This window comes from Danio rerio, chromosome 17, assembly GCF_052040795.2.
Source record: "Danio rerio strain M-AB ecotype USA chromosome 17, GRCz13ab, whole genome shotgun sequence".
Taxonomy (NCBI): domain Eukaryota; kingdom Metazoa; phylum Chordata; class Actinopteri; order Cypriniformes; family Danionidae; genus Danio; species Danio rerio.
The window spans coordinates 27112386-27133576 of NC_141037.1; the positions used below are offsets into that span (position 1 = coordinate 27112386).

The 21191-nt window shown below is 34.5% G+C and overlaps 1 protein-coding gene and 1 non-coding gene across 11 annotated transcripts in view; one reads left to right on the top strand and one right to left on the bottom strand.

The window, feature by feature from the left end:
• The window catches only part of hhat (hedgehog acyltransferase), a 153029-nt gene that overhangs the window by 93643 nt on the left and 38195 nt on the right, over positions 1-21191 (bottom strand). For 5 of the 10 annotated variants that reach the window (XR_015512665.1, XR_015512664.1, XR_015512663.1 and 2 more), the window contains 3 exons: positions 13744-13945; positions 13502-13646; positions 2322-2458 (listed from right to left, as the gene is read on the bottom strand). Coding sequence is in view for 2 of the 10 variants with exons in the window: in XM_087289227.1 (XP_087145353.1) it covers positions 2379-2458; positions 13502-13646; positions 13744-13945 (427 nt within the window). In the remaining 8 variants the exon portion in view is untranslated. Of the gene's footprint in view, positions 1-46; positions 2459-13501; positions 13647-13743; positions 13946-21191 lie in introns of those variants that run through there. The other 5 variants (XR_015512667.1, XR_015512668.1, XR_015512666.1 and 2 more) reach the window with 3 other exon arrangements.
• On the top strand, positions 14311-14412 carry LOC147833094 (U6 spliceosomal RNA). The gene has a single exon (XR_015514013.1). It is a non-coding gene; the product is annotated as a U6 spliceosomal RNA (small nuclear RNA).

Below are 21191 nucleotides of genomic sequence, written 5' to 3' on the forward strand. Positions count from 1 at the left end.
CTAAATGTCTTTTTTGAAATAGTAAAAAGAGTCAATAGTGAGTACATTGACTTTTCACTTAAGTATTCTATTTTACTACAAAAATACACCGTACAGTTGATTATTTACAAATTGCAGTCTGTTACTAACTAAAAATTACACAATGAAAATTTCTTTCATTTTAGATCATGGTTGTGGACTGCATGTTTGCTGATTTACATTTACATTTCTTTTTTCTTTACCTGTTTATTGAATAAAACTGAATAAAGCAAAAAACAAAACAAAAAAAACTACTCTTAAACCCTTAAAACTGAAACATTTTGTTGGTTGGTTTGTTTAGTTACATGTCAATGTTGTCATTAATCAAAATGAGAAAACCTTTTACATTTAAATGTACTGTTAAATGATTAAAATATAAACTACTGTATAAGTCTCTGTGGAAATGTTTGAATTTAAAACTTCCAAAGAATTCCTACTATTGTGTGAGCAATTTATCACATGAAGTAACTGTAATTTATATGTATAATTATAAACATTTTAATATTTAAATAGATAATTGAAATTACTACATTTTTGTGTCCAGATTGCAAATAATCAGTTAATACCATTGAATACATATAATATAATATATAACAAATATAACTACAATTCATTAAATGAAATCCTCCTCAACATTAGATTTTATTAAAGGAATAGTTCACCCAAAAAATGTAAATATTTCATTATTTAATCACCCTCTACTTCTATTAAAGCTATTTGACTTTCTCTTTCTTTTAAAAAACAAAATAATATATTTTGAAGAATGTTGGAAACCAGGAGTCACTGACATTCATAGTATTTTAACCTGCTACTGATGTAAATAGTTCCAGGGCTCTAGCATTGTACTAAATATTCTATTTTTAAATAGTGAAAAGGGTAACTAGTGAGTACATTTCCATTTATGAGTGAACTTTTCATTTAAGTATTCCGTTTTAATACAAAAATACAACATGGTCTAGAACCAATGGTTTGTTATGACATTTAAAGCTTACTTAAAGCAGGCAAAAAGACTGATCTGTTTTTCAAACTGTGTAATCATGAATACTTTAAAGAGTGATGGATGTTTTATAACTTATTAATCAAGATTTGTTAATTGCAGAGTGACCTGTGCTGAGACACACACACAATAAGGACCTGAGTAACGTGCGGAGTCAGTAAGTAATTTCAGTATGACTCACAGAAAGGCCAGGTCACGCATGACCTCTGCCATACCATCTATACTAAAATAACATCACATCACAGAGCAGAGAAAGAGACAGGGAGCAGCAAATCTGATTTCAAAAACACTGAGCACATCTCTAATCACTTTTATATTCTTAATCATTTGATTCAAAGTGATAGTTCACCCAACAAAATAAAACTCGGCCATGATTTACTCACCATTCACTAGCATCTATATGAGATTCATTCATAAACACAAATGGCTGCCGGCTCCCATTGACTTACTTAGTAGAGAAAAAAAAAAAAAACTATTAGTCAAAGGGTGCCAGCAACCAGCAGAAACCAGCAGGTTTAAAAGCAAATTATGGAGAATAAATGATGTGATAACTATTAATAGTTGGTTCTTTAAGAGATTCATATTAATATTCAAGTGTTTTTTTTGTTGTCTTTTTTTAAGTGTCTACTTCAGTATAATATATTAGTTTCTTAACACGGATGGCAGTTTTTAAATCATATGATAAATAAATACAAACAAAGCAATGTCCGAAATATGCAAATAAATCGCCCTAAAACTGAAAGTGAAAGAGATTTTTGTGAAGGGGGATTATGAGTGATTAATCTGATGCAGATAAAGCTATGCTACAGCGATAAAGCTCTTTAAAGTGTAATCCCCTTCTAACACTGAAACACACACACACATACGTCTTACCTCTCTAATAAAAGAGAAACTCCAGGCTAGCAGATCACTCATCTAATTAACCACACAGAGCTGCTTGAGCTGTTAGTAAGAATACAGCAGTAGATACACAAGGAGAAAGAGAGAATAAAAACACGAGACGGGACAGAGAGATCAGGACAGGGAAGATCAGAGGGACAAAATTGAACGAGAGGGTGGAAATATACACAGATGGACGGACAGAGAGAGAGCAATGCTATTCTGGCTGCTGATCAGAGACCTGTGTCACCATCAGTGTTCAGACAAACTCATAAATAAAGCAGCGACAGGATTAACCATCAAACACACACCTGGGGCACTCGTTTCCAAATACACACAGTTCAAATGCAGCAGAGTATACTGTATTATACACAAACACACAATATGACTGGAGTGGAATGCTGGTTGCAATTGGTTGAAATAATACCATAATGTTTTCTGTGAGGAATGTTTTGCCTTGCCATGATTCCACTGAGTGGTGTTGTCATCTCATGTCCCATTCAATACCAACTTGAGCAAAGCAATAGAGAAAAGCAACCATTGGAACGGCCACAGAAGACCAGTCTGTTGAAGAAATGGAGGAGAAGTGTTGGTGAATGCTACATTATAAAGGCAAGCAAAAACAGTGTGGTTTGAAAAATAAGCAAGACAAAAAATGTTACCATCATTGCCTTGATTACATGTCTTTGAATTTATTTCGAAAATATATTGTCAATATTTAAATGTACGACCATCATTCAAAACAAATGTTAATATACATAAAAAAGGATGTAAACAAAATGTTGTTATTTTTTGGAACAATCTTTCAACTGACCAAAATTCCATTAGGGTTTATTGACTGATTGAGTTGTTGACATGAAGGCTCGAGTCAGACTGAGCCACCAATCCAATTTCTAACTGATTATTTGGTTGCATTTAAAGATAGCTAACATAAATTTGCATATGAGTCAGAACTTTTTAAGGTTATTTTGTCATTCGTCATCATTATCTGAAAGCCTTTTCCCGCATACTACATGACAGTTATGACAGTTGAAATAAACAAACTATGACAGTTGAGTGCATGAAGAGTCCAGCAATCTGCACTTTTTTCAGTTCAATAAATGCATCATCCAAATATTTAAAGTGAATCTTTTCTTTTTGGAATGTTTATGTGTTAGTGACTCTCTAGGGTATTAGTTCATCCAAAAATGAAAATGTTGATATAAATTACTCGCATTAGAACTTGTTGTTCTAATCCCTTGAGACATTTTTTCATCTTCAGAGCAAACATTTTTATATTTCAGAGGAAATCTAAGAGCTCTCCCCAACAAACATATTTACGCTGTAGCGATGTCTGTACAACATTGCATTTTTTCAAAGGCACTTACGTGCTCACTACATTGTCACAACGTAGAAATGTAAGACCTGGGAAAGCTATAGCAATGTTGTCGTGTGACATTCAGCAACTGTGAGATGACGTTCTTACTACATGTAATAATGCTTTTTTTACTGACAGTTTATCAATACCGCCTAGATTACAGGATAAGAAGTAATAATCTTCCAGTATTGCTTAATAATAAATATTGTTTATTATTTTTTTCCTTTTTAATTTAAAATAACAACTGCTTTGAAGCGTAAAAATGCCACACAAATAAATATAATAAAACTTCTTATTATAGATTTAGCAACATTTAATGCATACAGTGCATATCTAATTGTCAGCAAACAGTATAAAATAAAGTTTAGATTATATTAAATAATTAACTATATATAATTAAACTCAAAGGGTAGGCTATTAAAATGTAAATTGAGAAGGTAAACAAACAAGTAAACAAGATAGCATTAAAATATAAATAAACAAATTAATTAATTAAAATGCAGACACTACATTAAAACTCTGATCTGGAGATTACAGTAGGCTGGGGAGCGCAGCCGAAGACCAGGAATAGTTGTTGGTAAGGAGAAAGTAATCAGAAAAAAAAAATGCAACGGAGAATCCAGTTCAGAGATGGATCCACAGCAGCCACAAGTCAATATAGGCAGTGAACAAGAGGACAGATCAGAGCTTGACACAACCGGACTACACAAACTACCACTGATGACTTCAAGATGACAATCAAGATGAAATAAAGCAATACTAACGTCTCTCCGGTCGTTGTTAAAAGCACTGCCTAATGGTCTGTTGAAATTTAAACGGATTCATTGATGACAAGTAAATGTTGTACAGTGGTGTGTTTGTTGCGTCTCATCATCCATATACACTAATGGTCCCAGAGCATTCAAAGTCCCAAACAAATCCAAATATATTGTCAAAACATTTTCATGTGACCTCAGTCAAGTTCCAATAACACATTTGTGTACCAAACAACTGTAAAAATGTGGATGTTCCGATGAACATTTGCTATCTATAGAGGAAGGTTAGAGAGCTCTCGGATTTCATCTAAAATATCGTAATTTGTGTCACAAACAAGGTCTCAGGGGTTTTGAACGACATTAGGTAGAGTAATTAAAAAAAGAGAATTTTCATTTTTTGAATCAACCAACCCTTTAATTACAAACTGGTGCCCCACAACTTTAACATTTTCACACACAAAGTACATAACTATCTGACATTTTATGCATGTATTGGCACTTATTAGCAGTGATGGGAATAACGGAGTTATAAATTAACAGCGTTACTAATGGCAATACTTTTTTCAGTAACGATTAATCAATTGAATGACTGTTTCGCCTGATACAACGCTGTTGCAAATACTGACAATAAAAATGAGCGTTACAATAATTGAGAACACTGAAACGATTTTTATGTAAGCAACGTCTCTTTCAGCCATAAGACCTCTTTTTCTCTGGTGTGTGTGTGTGTGTGTGTGTGTGTGTGTTCAGGGCTAGGGCGGGACATAAAACCAACCAGTGATGATAATTGGTGTGTCTGTGAACGTAGTGTTACTATAAACGTAATGATTGGTTAAGATAGAGTACATTCCCATTGTTCACCAATCAGAGGCTGAGTAGTGCAGATGTTCACACCCAAACAGACGCAGTCAGTAACACACCAACAACAGGAGTCAGAATGATAACAAATCCAACAAGTTAAATAGCTTTTGAAAACTGTAAATATAAACACTACTTTTCCAATGTTGAGGTAAAAGGCAAGAACGTTTATGTATTGTGCAACTTATGCCCAGAAAATAAAAGAGTCTCTCTGTGTCGGTGACAAGTAATTTTAATACAATGAAGCACCTCACATCGTTACACGCCACCACAAAATTAGTGGCTAATAACATACTTGATAACGTGAGCTATGCTACCGAAAAAGACGAAGCCACAAAGCAAGTAAAACTTGATTTTTCTCCACCGCAAACACTTATTAGTCAGACAGAAATAACATAATATTTAGATATATAGTTGAGGACATGCTGCCTTTATATACTGATTTTATAGTCATTTGACGAATTAGATTTTTCTTCAAAGCAACGCAATTTACAAGTTCACACTCACAGATATTTGACTGAACAGAATGTGCGTATTTGGCGTGCTGTCCAGGGAGAGGGCTCTGTGCTCGGTAAGACACCATAACTCGTGTTATTCCCCTTATGAGGATAAAGAGAGATAGGGTCCGAGTGCAATGTCTAGCCTGGCTCCAGAACGCTCCCCCCTCAGATTTAAATAGGTAGGTGGAGGTACACAGAAGTCAAGAGAAAACGGAGGTTTGATGTGTTTGACTATTTATAGGGGTTTGCTCTTGAGCTGATTGGATAATAGAATGATTGTGTGTGTGATGAATTAGCCTCGTCAAAGACTGATTGTGTTCCTCCCGAAATTTGTTTATAAAACATCACTAGTTACTTTCCCTGTTGATTAGTTACATTTAGTGTTACTGTCTTAGTCCTATCACTTTAAAACAACAAACACTGTACATCTCTCTATATTTAGGCTAAAACACTGACTTTAGAGTTTATTTATTTATTTAGGCCTACTTATTTGTATGTACGTTTATACTTTCATTATAGTTGTCTCTTATTTCTTTAATTTTACTTTTCAAAATGAATCCTTGTTGCACTTAACAAGATTACAATGATAAAAAAAGCTTGTTAACAAGTTTTTAAGGGTTAATAAATGAATTATAATGCTTTGTTTCATTATTTTATCTTAATTTACAAGTAGTAGGGTATTTTTAGCTACTGTATATTTGTGTCCGCTCGCATCCCGTCCCTTTGTGTCCCCTGGCAGCATAGTCGCAAACTGCAGTGACACCTAAAAACATGTTCTTAAATGTCAACCACTGTATGTAACTCAGTTACTAACTCATTACTATCTGTAAGAAGTAGCTAGTAACTATAACTAATTACTCTTTTAAAGGAACGTGCCCAACACTGCTTATTAGTTACTGAAGCATCGAGGGATGCATTTTAGTGAGCTCTGATTTCTAACCCCACACAGATGAACAAATATAAAATCTTATTAGACCACAGGGGCATATTCACTCAGTATCTCATTTATAGTCTTTTCTACCAGCCTGCAGTGAACAACCATTCAATGGTGCCATCGCAATGTAGCACAAGGTCACTTTCTAAAACCTTTAGTGAGTACATGGTGTAATCACCTTCCCGAACTTCACCTAAACAGCAGAAGCCATTATATTCCTCAAAACAGCTGAAAGACACACCTTTTCCTGGACTACTTCACTTAATGGACATACATATGTCTGTTCCTCTGAAGTGCTTATTGATGCGTGTTATTATAGTAGTAGTCAGCCTTGTATTAATTGCATCTGCAAGTCAATGTTCCATAAAACAGATGCATTCATTTATGGCCAGAGTAATACATTTATATATTCGTAAATACTTTTTTATCTGAGGAGATGCACTTAATCTCAGTTGCCCCTCAAAATAGCATAAAACTGTTAAAACACTAGACAAGGTTGTGTGTGTATGTGTTTGTGTGTCTCTATGCATGTTTGCCTCTGGTGGGTTCATTAAAAGGACCTGATGCCTTGTTGCATCAGGGACAAAAAAAAGACAAGAGGCAAAAAGAAAATAAGAGTAAATGAAAGAAGGGCGGTCTTGATTGCATTTGGTTACTCCTAGTAATTGTCCTTCAGGTGCTGGAGTCACAGCTTTTGGACACTAATGCGTTTTGTCATGCCAAATCCAGACGCAAAACGTTGCAATATTTGAAGAGGTATAAAAAAGTTTGATAGAAAAGGAGCTCAGAGACAGTGTGTTCTGTGTCTCTTTTCATCTTTGTAAAACTACAGATCATCATGAGTGTTTTTTTTTTCAACTTGGTCCTCATCCAGCTACACACAAATCCTCTAAAGATGACTCAAGCAAACCTACAGAGAAACAGACATACGTCAACACACAGTCACGCAGAGAGATTTAAAGAAGAACAGGTTATTAATTTGTGAAGTGAAAGGATGTACATAAACCTATTTCATATATATCTTTTTACTGCCGTATATATATATATATATATACATATATATATATATACATATATATATATATATATATATATATATATATATATATATATATATATATATATATATATATAAATCACATGTGTTATAATATAATAATAATTTTCCTGCTACTCAATGTTCTCATATATTTTTTTAATTAAGCTCATGTTTTGCCCAATAACTAAAATAGCTTATGTTAAACTAATCACTAAAAAGGGCTTCATAATAATTGTTGAATTGAGAATTATAAGCCCCCCTTTTTAATTTTTTTTCTTTTTCAAATATTTACCAAATGATGTTTAACAGAGCAAGGACATTTTCAAAGTATGTCTGACAATATTTTTTTTCTGGAGAAAGTCTTATTTGTTTTATTTTGGCTAGAATAAAAGCAGTTTTTAATCTTTTTACAAACAAATTAAGGTTATAATTATTAGTCCCTTTAAGCTATATTTTTTGATTGTCTACAGAACAAACCATCGTTATACAATAACTTGCCTATTTACCCTAACCTGCCCAGTTAACCTAATTAACCTAGTTAAGCCTTTAAATGTCACTTTAAGCTAGAAGTGTCTTGAAAAACCTTTAGTAAAACATTATTTACTGTTATCATGGCAAAGATAAAATAATTCAGGTATTAGAAATAAGTTATTAAAACTACTACGATTAGAAATGTGTTGAAAAAATCTTCAGTCCGTTAAAAAGAAATTGTGGAAAAATATAAACAGGGAGGCTAATAATTCAGATTTTAATTGTACATGCTGTATGAAAAATGCATGTTAACTTTGACTGAAAAAATATATTTTAGTTATTACTATGCTTAAAGATTGAAACTGAAATATCTCACATCGACTAGTATGTATAATAAATTGTATTAATAAATGTTAAATATTATTCATATTATAAATGAATACACATATAAATTATATAATATCAGTATTTACTGATTAAAAAATCTCTGATATTAGCTATAGAGCAAAAAATATACTTGTTTTTTTAACATTTGATGCCATTATTTATTTTATTCAAGAAAAGAAAATGTGCCAATTTCCTAAATATAAAAGGGTGAGCGCATTTGCAAATATGATATTTATTTTATACAACAGTTCAACAAACAAAAAGGTAATATCATATTAGTTACAGTCTTCACTTGTGACAATGAAAAATGCCCAGAGCATTTGTCCATCTCAGAACAGAACTGTAATATTTTGTTTTGTTTTGAAATTGATTTTCATTTTGTAACTTATCAACGTTTCAAGGATCCATTCATAAAGAGATTCTCTAAATCAGGGGTGCCCAAACTTTTTCTTATGAAGTGCTACAAACCAAACTTGATAGAGGCTAGTGGGCGGAAGATAAATATAGGTGAAGTAATTTACCATTAATTTCCTAATTTATTTAATACTGTTTAAAACCAACTAGAAAACATTGATTTATATTATATTATTTTTTATTTATTTTATTTTATAATAAACTTATTAGAGTAAAAACATTCATTCATTCATTTTCTTTTCGGCTTAGTCCCTTTATTAATTAGGGGTCACCACAACATATGTAAGGAATGAACTGCCAACTTGTCCAGCATATGTTTTACGCAGCAGATGCCCTTCCAGCTGCAACCCATCTCTGGGAAAGATCCACACTTATTCACACTCATTCTACAGACAATTTAGCCTACCCAATTCACCTGTACCGCATGTCTTTGGACTGTGGGGGAAACCGGAGCACCTGGAGGAAACCCACTCGCACTACCTACTGCGCCACTGCGTCGCCTGAGTAAGAATAAAACAATCTAATTTATAACAAAATTACACTAGTTTTTTCCTTCTGCATAGTCGAGTGACCATAAAAAATCGGATTTATGTACAACATTTAACTGAAACATTTATTTTCTGTTTTCTTTTTTTGTAGTTCAGCAATAAACAAACAAAAAAGGTTACGTCAAATTAGAAATGACCATCTCTTTGTCATTTGCCCCAATGTTCTCCATCATTCTCACTTTCCTCTCAGATGGGACAGAGAGCCAAATTAAAGGTTACAATGGGCCAACTTTGGTTTATGGGCCCTACTTTGGGCATCTCTGCTGTACATGAATTCGATTCACAGTTTTATTAATTCAAATGATTTGCTCACTCATTAAGAAAGGGACTTCCTGCCACCAACTGATGGTTTTAGCATTGTCTTTATTTAGCCATTACAAATCTAACCCCGTTCCAGAACAAAAACACATTAAACATATAATGTTTAATGGGCTATATGCACAGCTAGTGTTTCTCAGCCAATGATAAACTTTCGATGAAAGGTTTACGTGACCATTTGAAATTTTACAGCATCGACATTGTAATATAATTAAAATACAATCAGTTACTTAAACTTAAGCATTCATGTAGTTTTTCAAGCGTAAAATGGGATGATAGATTATGTAAACTCTAGTGCCGTCAGTGGCAGCAGGCTAGCGCAGAAACTTCATTGAAAATACTGGGATAAAATTAATGTTCATATTTTAAAGAACATAAAGGCAGGAAAAAATGTAATGTAATGCAGTGCTTCTTGTCCGGTCCGAGACCCACTTTATATTGTATATCTTTCAGACAGTAAAGATCACTTATTTTTAAAGGAAACTAATCCTAAATGTGGCGATTTTGTAATGAAAATTCAACGTCTTTGTGCATGTACTCCATTGGCATTATCAAATAAAAAGATCCCCAAAATATTAAAACTAGTTCCAAGAAGCTTAAACACAACTGACGTACGGGAGCAAATAAATGTAAGTAATGTAGTAGGCTATGCTTCCCATAATAAAATGGAGAATAAAATGAATAAATGAAGCCTACAGCACCTCCTGCCTCTAACTGCGAGGAATAAAACCCTTCAGTCGGCGTCTGACTGACAGCTGCTTTAGCGGGTGGGCAGATCAGCATGGTTACTTTTCAGAGATGCTGAGAATGAATGATGACCATGGTGACCGTTGTTCAGACTCTGTGGTGTTCAGAGTACCTGGTGGCAAATGGATGAATAGCAGCTTCTAGAAACTTCCAGACAGACAATCACCTGTCTATATCTTTTCACACTGCATTTTCACATTGAACTTTCATAAATGTCCAGATATCCACTGGTGCTTCAGCTGCTATTGAATGCTCCAAAGCTTCTTTTCAAATAGATTTACAATGGGGTTCACGTGAGCAAAAGCAGCATTAACTTCATAGGTTTGTAAATCCTAGTATCATGTTTATCAGGATGATTTTAGATTATCTGTGTTTCAGTGGAAATTACATGATAAAGGTTACAGATTAAGTTTTTAATTAGTGACAACGAAATAGAGTGCAGAGTCATAAAAAAAACATTTTGTCATAACGTTTAAATTTTTCAAAGCTTAAATTGGTTCTTTTAAACTCATTTTCACTGAGGGCTACTTATTATTATGGCTGCCCTTAGTAATAACTTTATAGTTATAGTATATAACTTTAGTTGACATTAAACTTTGGCTGTCACAGAACTTTCTTTCTCTGAACGAAGACAAAACAGAATGTTTTGGGTTTGGCAACTCTCAAATTATCTTAGCTTTTCTCCACATTTTAGCCACGTAGTTAAAAACTTTGCAGTAAATTTGGACAGTAGTATAAAATAAAACAAATAAACAGGTAAATTTAGTGATCAAGGCAAGTTTTTTTCGGCTTCACCTTCTTGCCAAAGTCAAGCCATTACTGAGCCAGTGTGATCTAAAAAAAAAATCCATTCATGGTTTTATCATCTCTTGCCTGAACTTTTACAATGTACTCTATGCTGGAATTAACTAAACCTTACTTCATCGCTTACAAATGGTGCAAAATGCTGCTGCTCGCATGCTGACGAATAGTCGCAAATGTGAGCACATTACACCTGTTCTTTACTCCCTTCACTGGTTCCCTGTTTAATTCAGGATTGATTTTAAACTACTGTTGTTTGTTTTTAATGGAGTGTTGCACTCCATTATTTATGTGAGATCTTAAAGGTTCATAAACCGAACACGGCCCTACAATCAGCAGGTCAGTAGTTGCTGGAGGTCCACAGATCCAGGTCATCCACAATGGGGTGATCGTTCATTTTCAGTGGCAGGTCCAAAACTGTGGAATACCCTCCCTTTAGAACTTTGCATCATCACAGATGTGGCACTGTTTAAAGCAAAACTTAAAACCTACTTATTTAGACTTGCTTTAGATATTTGTTAGTACAAAATGCTGCTTTATTGTTTTATTGACACTTATGTTCTAACCATTTTGTGTGTTTTAATGCTTAATTTTGTTTTCAATACTGTAAAGCAATTTGCGCAGCCTCCTGGTTGTAATAAGGTGCTATATAAATGAAGTTTGATTGATTGATTGATTGATTGATTGATTGATAACTGTAAGACTGTATAAATGTTACAATTCTTCAACATACTGTTAAGTAATTGTCTCCTTATTGCATCATAAAATATTAAAGTAATAAAAAAATATATGTACTTGCATAAATGTAAAATAGATGTTACTTCTCTAGGTTATTTTAACATGAATCATTTTTATCAGGTTAAAAAACCCACATTAATCCAGAGTCATTATCTTTCCTCACAATTTTGATACATTTGAGAGAAGAAGAACTACGGAAACAACAAATAATTTTGAGCTGCTATTTAGTGACAGATGGGACATTTGCAATTCAAACAAGTGCTGCTTAGTTGAAGGTCAACACTGACTAGTGATGGCTGGTCACAAAACAAACACGCATTATGGGAGATGAAGTTTATTGTCAGCATATGATATAAAGCAATGTGGACTTTTAATATAATGCTGAGTTCACACCAAACACAAAGCACCATGTCATTCGTTCTAGATTGCTCTAGATTCTAAAAGTTCAAGATGTTGAACTCACAAATTTTCCACTTGAGTTAAATATCTTGAACTTGTGTTGTTCATTCTGCAACATTTGCACCATACATTTTAAATTGTAACCTACTTGCACAAATATTTAAATTTATATTTGGTTTGAATCATATATATGTACCATATGGCTGGATTAGGCTCACAGGTCTAGAGATTGACAAGTAAATTGAGAACCAACTCTAAATATGAATCATCTTTCTAAATTACATTGTATATAAGAAATAATGTTAACTATTCTTTTTTTTTTAAACACTCCAATCCAAGAAACAGTTTCAAGAAATCATTTCTAACATCTTATATGCATCACAAAACAATGACTCAGCACTTCTCAACTCCAATTGCTTTTGGAGCACTTCAGAATGAATTCATTTCCTCTCTTTTGTGTCTGATCTGGCATGAAATGACAGCGTGTCTTATATCATTACATTACAGCACCAGATCATTACAGCTCACCCTTTGAATCACATCCTCAACATGACCCACAAAATGTTAAAAGGTTGAAAACTTTCAAGTTCCTGGAGAGTTTAGATACTTAGTCAGCGTCTGTGGCTGACTTCTCAGCAGTTACAGACTGAGGGGAAAGAAATCTGACTGATGAAGTGTATAAACGTCTCTTAATCCTAGAAGTGTACTTAATTGTTTTGAATATGCACTTGTGGTAAATCATACAATTTCAAATCAAATCATAAAAGTGTATTTAAATGAAACTTTTAAAATAATATATTAATGAAATACTGTTAAAATGGTACACTTACTTGGGGTTTGACGTCAATAATACTACTAAAAGTAAAGATTGTGAATTATTTAATAAAGTAAAATAAACAATTTCACCAAAACGTTTTAAAATGTACAATTATTATTTATTGATCCTTTTAAAATTAAATTTTGTGCATTGATTAAACTATTCAAGAGCATGTAAAGTATCTAATTATCATTTTTACTGTAGAGTTTTTTTGCGATATCACATTTAAAGTGGTTATAAATAAGAATATTCATCTATTAATCACTTTATTTGTGGATGTGTGAATAGCTTGTAAAAGGATTATATTTCCAACTGCTTACTTGATAAAGTTCAACATGATATATTGGGGCATTGATTAGCATGCAGTCTTGTGTAGACTGATAAACAATAAGCTGGTGGCTGAAATTCTCTTATTGACCACCAGTATTGCTAATAACAAGGTTTACTTGGTATTAGTGAGTTTAAAAAGTGTTCTTCTTTTCCAAAAGCATAGGTAGGTGATTGAATACATTGAAATGACCCACCTTGGACAAATAATTTCTTCCAGAAGATTCTACCTACATGGGTCCCACCCAGAAAGAAGAGATTGGACAAAATGAGAAATGCAGTGGAGAAGGCTGATATTAGAGCCAAGCCCCGTCTCTGCATCCGAGGTGTCAGACAGTAGACCTAGATCAAGAAATATCAGATAATACCAATCAAGCTGTGTTTTTTCATATTTATTAAGTAATCATTTATTAACAGATAAAGCATTGTGTGAACTCACAATAGCATGACGAAGAGGGGGAGAGGAGAAGAGGAGTGCAAATGCGTTCTCCACTAACACCCCTACCCAGTTAAGTAGTGCCCAGTACAGCAGGTAGTCATGGCAACCATGCCAGAAACACACAAACCCAAACGCCAGCGCAGTGGAGAGAAGCTTCCGGAAAGCACCATGACGTGAACCACCCAGAGGCACATATATGTACCTGAAATGAATAAACACATGCTTTGAGAACGCACACATATGAAAAAAGCTGAGATTTTGTAAAAGTTCACAAAGGTGCCAGGAAGAACCAAAATGTTTTTTTTTTTTTTTGTTATCAGTGATGTTATAGAAGCAGCTTTTTTTTTTTTTTGGTAACCCAGAAAACCTTTTAGTTAAAGAACCTTTTTTTAAAAGTGTGATGAATGTTTGCATAAACTAAAGAACCTTTTTTTCATTGTATAGAACTTTTTGTGGAATAAAAAGTTTCCAGGTTCTTCATGGAACTATTGATGATGATAAAGCACCTTCAAGTTTAAGGGTGTATGTTGACATACAAATGACATAGTTTTAATATTAAGCTGATGTGTGGTCTGAGATATCACTTAATCTAAAATTGGTTCAATACAGAGCCGATTAGCATGGTCCCTGAGGGTTGTCAGAAGCTCACATGGAATGGTCTTTTGTTTTGTTTTTTTACTTTAGTTTTGTTCTAATAATCAAATTTGCCCCTAGACTTTGTGACTATTTAGTAACCATTATTACTACTTACAGATGGTATGATTCCCTTTTTCTTCTTTTTTCCATACTTTCATCTATCTATTGATTTATTTGATTTTTTCTTATTTTCTATAACCTATTGCACATTTTTTTTTGTAAAACTTGCATTTGATTATGTCTGTAAAAGCACATTGTACATTCATTTTGATAACCTTAAATAACCATGTCACAAAAATATATATTAAGTTGATTATGATTTCTACACTATTGGTCAAAAGTTTATATAATTATGAATCAACAAGGCTGAATTTATGTTAAACTAATACTCCAGTATAAAATAAAGGTTTTCTTTTGTAACATATTTTAAAATGTAGTTGATTTATTTTATGACAAAGCAACAATAAAGAAATGTATTATGCTAGAAAATATTTTTATTTTAAATCCTATTTAAAATAAAGAGTGTTCTTATGTTCTTATACTTTTCCATCTGTGACACTCTATGACCTAGGAGTCTGTCTGGTTGGGATTGAGGGTTGGTTTCGAATTAATTTAATTGCTGTAAGAAACACCTATCATTTACTGCTCTGGACCCTTTAAAGTCCTATGGCTGGCGTTTGGAAGAGGGCTGCTGCTTTGGACTGGACGTTTTGTTTTGTTTTCATTCATTCATTCATCTTCTTTTCGGCTTAGTCCCTTTATTAATCTGGGGTCGCCACAGCGGAATGAACCACCAACTTTTGCAGCATATGTTTAAGCAGCGGATGTCCTTCCAGCTGCAACCCATCACTGGGAAACATCCATACACACTCATTCACACACATACTGTACACTGCGGACAATTTAGCTAACCCAATTCACCTATAGTGCATGTCTTTGGACTTGTGGGGGAAACCCACACGAACACGAGGAGAACATGCAAATTCCACACTGAAATGCTAACTGATCAAACCAGTGACCTTCTTGCTGTAAGGCTACCCACTGCACCACAGTGACACTCTTGTTTCGTTTTGTTATATTTAATTACTTTGTACATCCAACATTGCTTACATTACATGTTTATGCATACACCTACATCTGAAACACTACTGATTCCTGACTACTACATTTACATATTATTGCTTTGTAAGTTGTTTAAAACAGTTTCTTTAATAAATTATGTGATTTCATTTTGGCTTTCTTGGGTGTACCTCTTTTTTGTTACGTCCTTGTAAGCCACGAAGTGTAATAAACTCTGTCATGTTGACAGTGAAAAAAAAAGAAAACCTTAAAAATTATGTTTAATGATTTAAATTAATGTTTCTTTAACAGCAAATCAGCATCTTAGAATAATTTCTGAAGGATTACATGCCACAGCAGTAATGATGCTGAAAGTTCTGCTTTACCACAGTGGTATAATACATTCTGTCTTAAACCTAATTCTCCAGCAAACATTTTTGCAGTTTTACATTTGCATTATGCCATAATTCAATCTACTTACAGTATGAAGCAATTTTTTTCACCATAGACAAAATACACTCTTAAATGAACATATTAATGGGAGCAAGTGTAAAACTGCAACCAATAACAAACAGCAAAGAAAGCTGGAAAATTCTATACTAAACCTGATCCCTCTCTCTCTTTTTCTCACTACAGCAGTATAGTAGAGTTTCCATTTCAGGGCTGAGAGAGCAGCAATCTGTTCTAATGAGGCTGTTGGGATAGTGGAGGACTTGACTCATCTGTGAGTGAGAGAGAGAGAGATAGTGAAGAGGATAAGATTAGCCTCTGACCACGGCTCCAGCTGACAGAGTGTGTACCGATCAAGAAAAGAAGTTCAACTATGGTTTATTTTATCACACTTCAAAAAACCTGTGCTATTCTATTTTTATTCTTTAGCATTTATGTGTCTGTCTCTGCTCTGTATAACCCCTAATAACATTGATGGGTTTCTGTGTATTTGCTGATGTGTTAATTAAGAATTGCTGATAGAGTTGACTGTCAATGTGTCAGAGAGAACTAAAACTGTATTATGAACCAGTGTGGTAAAAAAATAAATAAATAAATAAATGACATCCTTGAAACAAAGCAAATATCATATTCAGCAAGGATGCATTAAATTATTCAAAAGCTCACTCACTCACTTTCCTTCAGCTTATTCCCTGCTTTATCAGGGGTCGCCACAGCAGAATGAAACGCCAATTACTCTGGCATATGTTTTACTTTCCTTGTAAACTCAGTACGGGGAGTACAACCCTAAGGGGTGGTAAACACACTCTACATACACTTTGTTCAATTTTAGGTTAATCAATAACATCTATCACACTAATTAACCTACACTCACCGGCCACTTTATTAGGTACACCTCTCCAACTTCTTGTTAAAGCAAATTTTTAATCAGCCAATCACATGGCAGCAACTGAATGCATTTAGGCATGTAGACATGATCAAGACGATCTGCTGCAGTTCAAACCAAGCATCAGAATGGAAAAGAAAGGTGTTTTAAGTATCTTTGAACGTAGCATGGTTGTTGGTGCCAGATGAGCTGGCCTGAGTATTTCAGAAACTGGTGATCTACTGGGATTTTCACACACAACCTTCTCTAGGGTTTACAAAGAATGGTCCGAAAAAGAAAAAATATCCAGTGTGCGGCAGTTCTGTTGATGCCAGAGGTCAGAGGAGAATGGCCAGAGTGGTTCCAGCTGATGGAAATGCTGGGATATAACCAAAAATAACCACTCGTTATAACCGAAGTACGCAGAAGAATGCTCTGAATGCACAACACATTGAACCTTGAAGCGGATGGGCTACAGCAGCAGAAGACCACACCGGGTGCCACTCCTGTTAGCTAAGAACAGGAAACTGAAGCTACAATTCACACAGGCTCACCAAAATTGGACAATAGAAAATTTAAAAAACATTGCCTCGTCTGGGGAGTCTCAATTTCTGCTGTAACATTCAGATGGTAGGGTCAGAATTAGGTGTCAACAACATGAAAGCATGCATCCATCCTGCCTTGTATCAACGGTTCAGGTTGATGGTCATGGTGTAGGGTGGTGTGGGGGATTTTCTTGGCACACTTTAGGCCTATTAGTACCTATCGAGCATCGTGTCAACGCCACAGCCTACCTGAGTATTGTTGTTGACCATGTCCACTCCTGTATGACTACAGTGTAGCCAACTTTGGATGGCTTCTTCCAGCAGAATAATGCTCCATGTCAAAAAGTGCGAATCATCTCAGACTGGTTTCTTGAACATGATATTGAGTTCACTGTGCTTAAATGGACTCCACACAGTCACCAGATCGCAATCCAATAGAGTACCATGTGGTGGGATGTGGTGGAACGAGAGATTCGCATCATGGATGTGCAGCCGACAAACCTGCAGCAACTGCAAAATGCTATAAAGTCAATATTGACCAAAATCTCTGAGGAATATTTCTAGTATCTTGTTGAATATATGCCATAAAGCAGGGGTGTCCAAACTCGGTCCTGGAGGGCCGGTGTCCTGTAAAGTTTAGTTCCAACCCCAATCAGACACACCTTGGCTAGCTAAGCTCTCACTAGGCTTTCTAAAAACATCCATGCAGGTGTGTTGAGGCAAGTTGGAGCTAAAATCTGCAGGACACAGATCCTCCAGGACTGACTTTGGACACCACTGCCATTAAGGACTAAGGCAGTTCTGAAGGTAAGGGGGGGTTCAACCTGGTACTAGTAAGGTGTACTTATTAAAGTTCCCCAGTAAGTATATATCACATGACTTACGGTCTGTGGAGGAAACTAGAACACCAGACGAAACCCATGCAGATACGGGGAAAACATGGTCCATATGCATAAGCTTCAGTAAATTTGCAATAAATATTTACAATGTTCACATAATACTGAAGAGGAAACGGTATGAAGTTTCCTCAAAATTATGGTTCCAGTCTTAAAACTGGCATTATATCCAGAACAACTAATAAAATATGAAACTGATTCAAATAGATCCTTTTTCCACAGTTGATATATCCATCATAAAGTATTTAGCAAGTATTTTACAATGAAAAGCATCTATTAATCATGAAGAGACAATCTGGTTTTAAATGCGACAGATATGTGACCGACAAAGCCGGGTCCATACTCTATAACATTGGCTACAATTTGGCCAGCTGAGACCCATTTTGCACATCCTTAAAGATTTGTTTGATCCTAGGCCAACATCTCTATCCTTTGATCGCTAGTTTGACATCAGTGACTGATGACTATTGCGACCAAATTTCACTTCCAATTAAATTCTGCCAGTGTCAGATGTTTTGAAGCACAGCCTTATGAAGCCCTTCAATGAGACAAACAACCTGGGTTAGGTTTATGGATAGTACCTACAATTATCACCCAGTTTATGCAAAGACGTAAAAGCGAAACAGGATGGTAATGTAAATTGGCAGCAACTTAACGTTCATAAGTAAGGGAACTACACTGTGGTAAAGGCAGTCAGAGAGACTTAACCACTCTGCTTCATCTACAACTCATGTTTATCTGACTGTGAAATTCTCACAGTTTCATTCATCTTCTGCTCTGAGACCAGGATTATACAAAGAATGCATCATTCTCTTTTTCAGGAAGTTTAAAAAGCTCTGAAGAGGCTCTTTTCTAAAAAGGCACCCATCCTGCAAAATCAACTTTTGGAAGCTGTATGGGGGAAAAAATATGTGTAGAAATAGTGAATGCACAGTCATATTAGAGTGGTATAAACCCATAAAGTACATTGATGTGACCAAGCTCCAAGGTTGAGTGACCTTGAGGCCAACTACACCATGATGTGTGGTTATCCTTGCCCATCGATACTAATTGACAGGCACTTATTGTCATGTCCTCAGTCAGCTTTCTGTTTTCAATAGTCAATGCAAGGCAAGATTTTCAAAGACATTTAAAGGATGGATCTATTCCAACTATTTGTGATCAAGCTTCACCTCAAGAAAAAGAGGCAGACCTTGTATTTTTAAAGGATTTTAAACTAATTGTCATGTAAATCAATGTGAAATGACAAAGGAGGCTAAAATTAGCATTGTCTTACAGATCAGAAATGTATTGTCTTGTGTTTACTGTAACTGCACTTTACAGAGAATAAGATATAAAACATTTTTAACGAAGACAATTTTTTTTTAAAAACACTCGAATCACCACAGCTCCAGTGTCATTTTTAATAGAAAACAGCAAACTTTCTAAAGGAGTTTGATTTAGGCTTATTCGTTATTGCTGAATAGAGGCCATCATAAACAACATAAAATAACCATTCAGAATACAACTTAATAATGTGGTAATTGTAATTGTGACTGGGTTTCTATAAATCGCTGTTTGTCATTGTGCTGTGTTTATCTGATGCTGAGTGTCCATGAAGTGGAAATGCTCAAACACTTCATTCTACTTTCAGTAGGGGGCGGGGAGAACCAGCTTATTTGCATTTAAAGCTGCATGCAAAACAGCGCTGACACAAAAATTTATATTTTCATTGTGGTACAATAAATGATCTGATGAGTATTTAAGCTCAATAATCACATTCTGCTGACACTAAAGCAGCACTCCCGTATTTCACCATTCTAGTCCACTATAATCCAAAATAAACACTTTTTACTGATTTTATGAAAGGTTGCAGTAACACCTACACAGAGCCATTGAACCACATCCTCTTGCTCTCAAATTATATATAAATGCAAGCTGTTCAAGATGATTATGCTTTCGTTTTTTATTTTGGCTTGAAAATGCTTTAAAATAATTTTTTAAATGTTCGCATTCCCTTCTTTTTCATTAAAAGCATTCATGCATTGTCTCATTATCAATACAAACAGCAAATCATTCAATCTACGTGACTGTCGAAAGTGCTCCATAGTGATAAAGTGATGATATTCCCCGAGCAGTATCTGTACATGTAATATGAAGAGGAGCAAAAGTGGACCCTTTGAGATCTGGGTGTGTTTAAACAGACAAAATCCCATAATAAAATATAAACATCTCTGTCATGGTGTTGGAGAGCAGGGATATGCCTTAATTTCACATCCCAATGTTGACAGCTATGCGCCAAAGACATATATTACATCTTGTAAAAGTGTGACGTCACGTGAAGTGGCTCCCGGGTCCAAGAGCTCTATCAAATAGGGAGACGCAACAAATGGTAATAATAAACGTTTACAAAGCGATGTAATATTTGTAAAAATCACAATCACAATACATATATATATATATATATATATATATATATATATATATATATATATATATATATATATATATATATATATATATATCCATGCCTAATATCAGATGGCCAGAAAGTGATACATTTTTTTTTTATAAATTATTAAAATATTGGTGTCTGTGAAGCAGCAAGCCCAGGGACTGTTGTTTATACCATGATTTTATATAAAATTCACTTTAAATGTCACTTTAATTCAGTAAAGAGTGGTCATAAACAAATATTTTTTCAATTTAAATGAGTAGCGGCTTGGACCCAAAAACAGTATTTCATATGTCATGACTTAAACGGATAGGTACCCTTTAAGGTAAGAGTCTCCATGCCTGGTATTTCTATCAATACTTTTTCTGAGGAATGTTGTGACATCACTGAAACAGATTAGACTAGTCAGGTTGAATCAATGTCAAATATTTGACCAAACATAACTTTATAGACACCTATAACATCACTTAAACAGCCTTGAATGATGGATGACATGAAACTATGATCATACACACAAGACATTTTGTAAAATATACAGTGTTCATAAAAATGTATTTTATAAA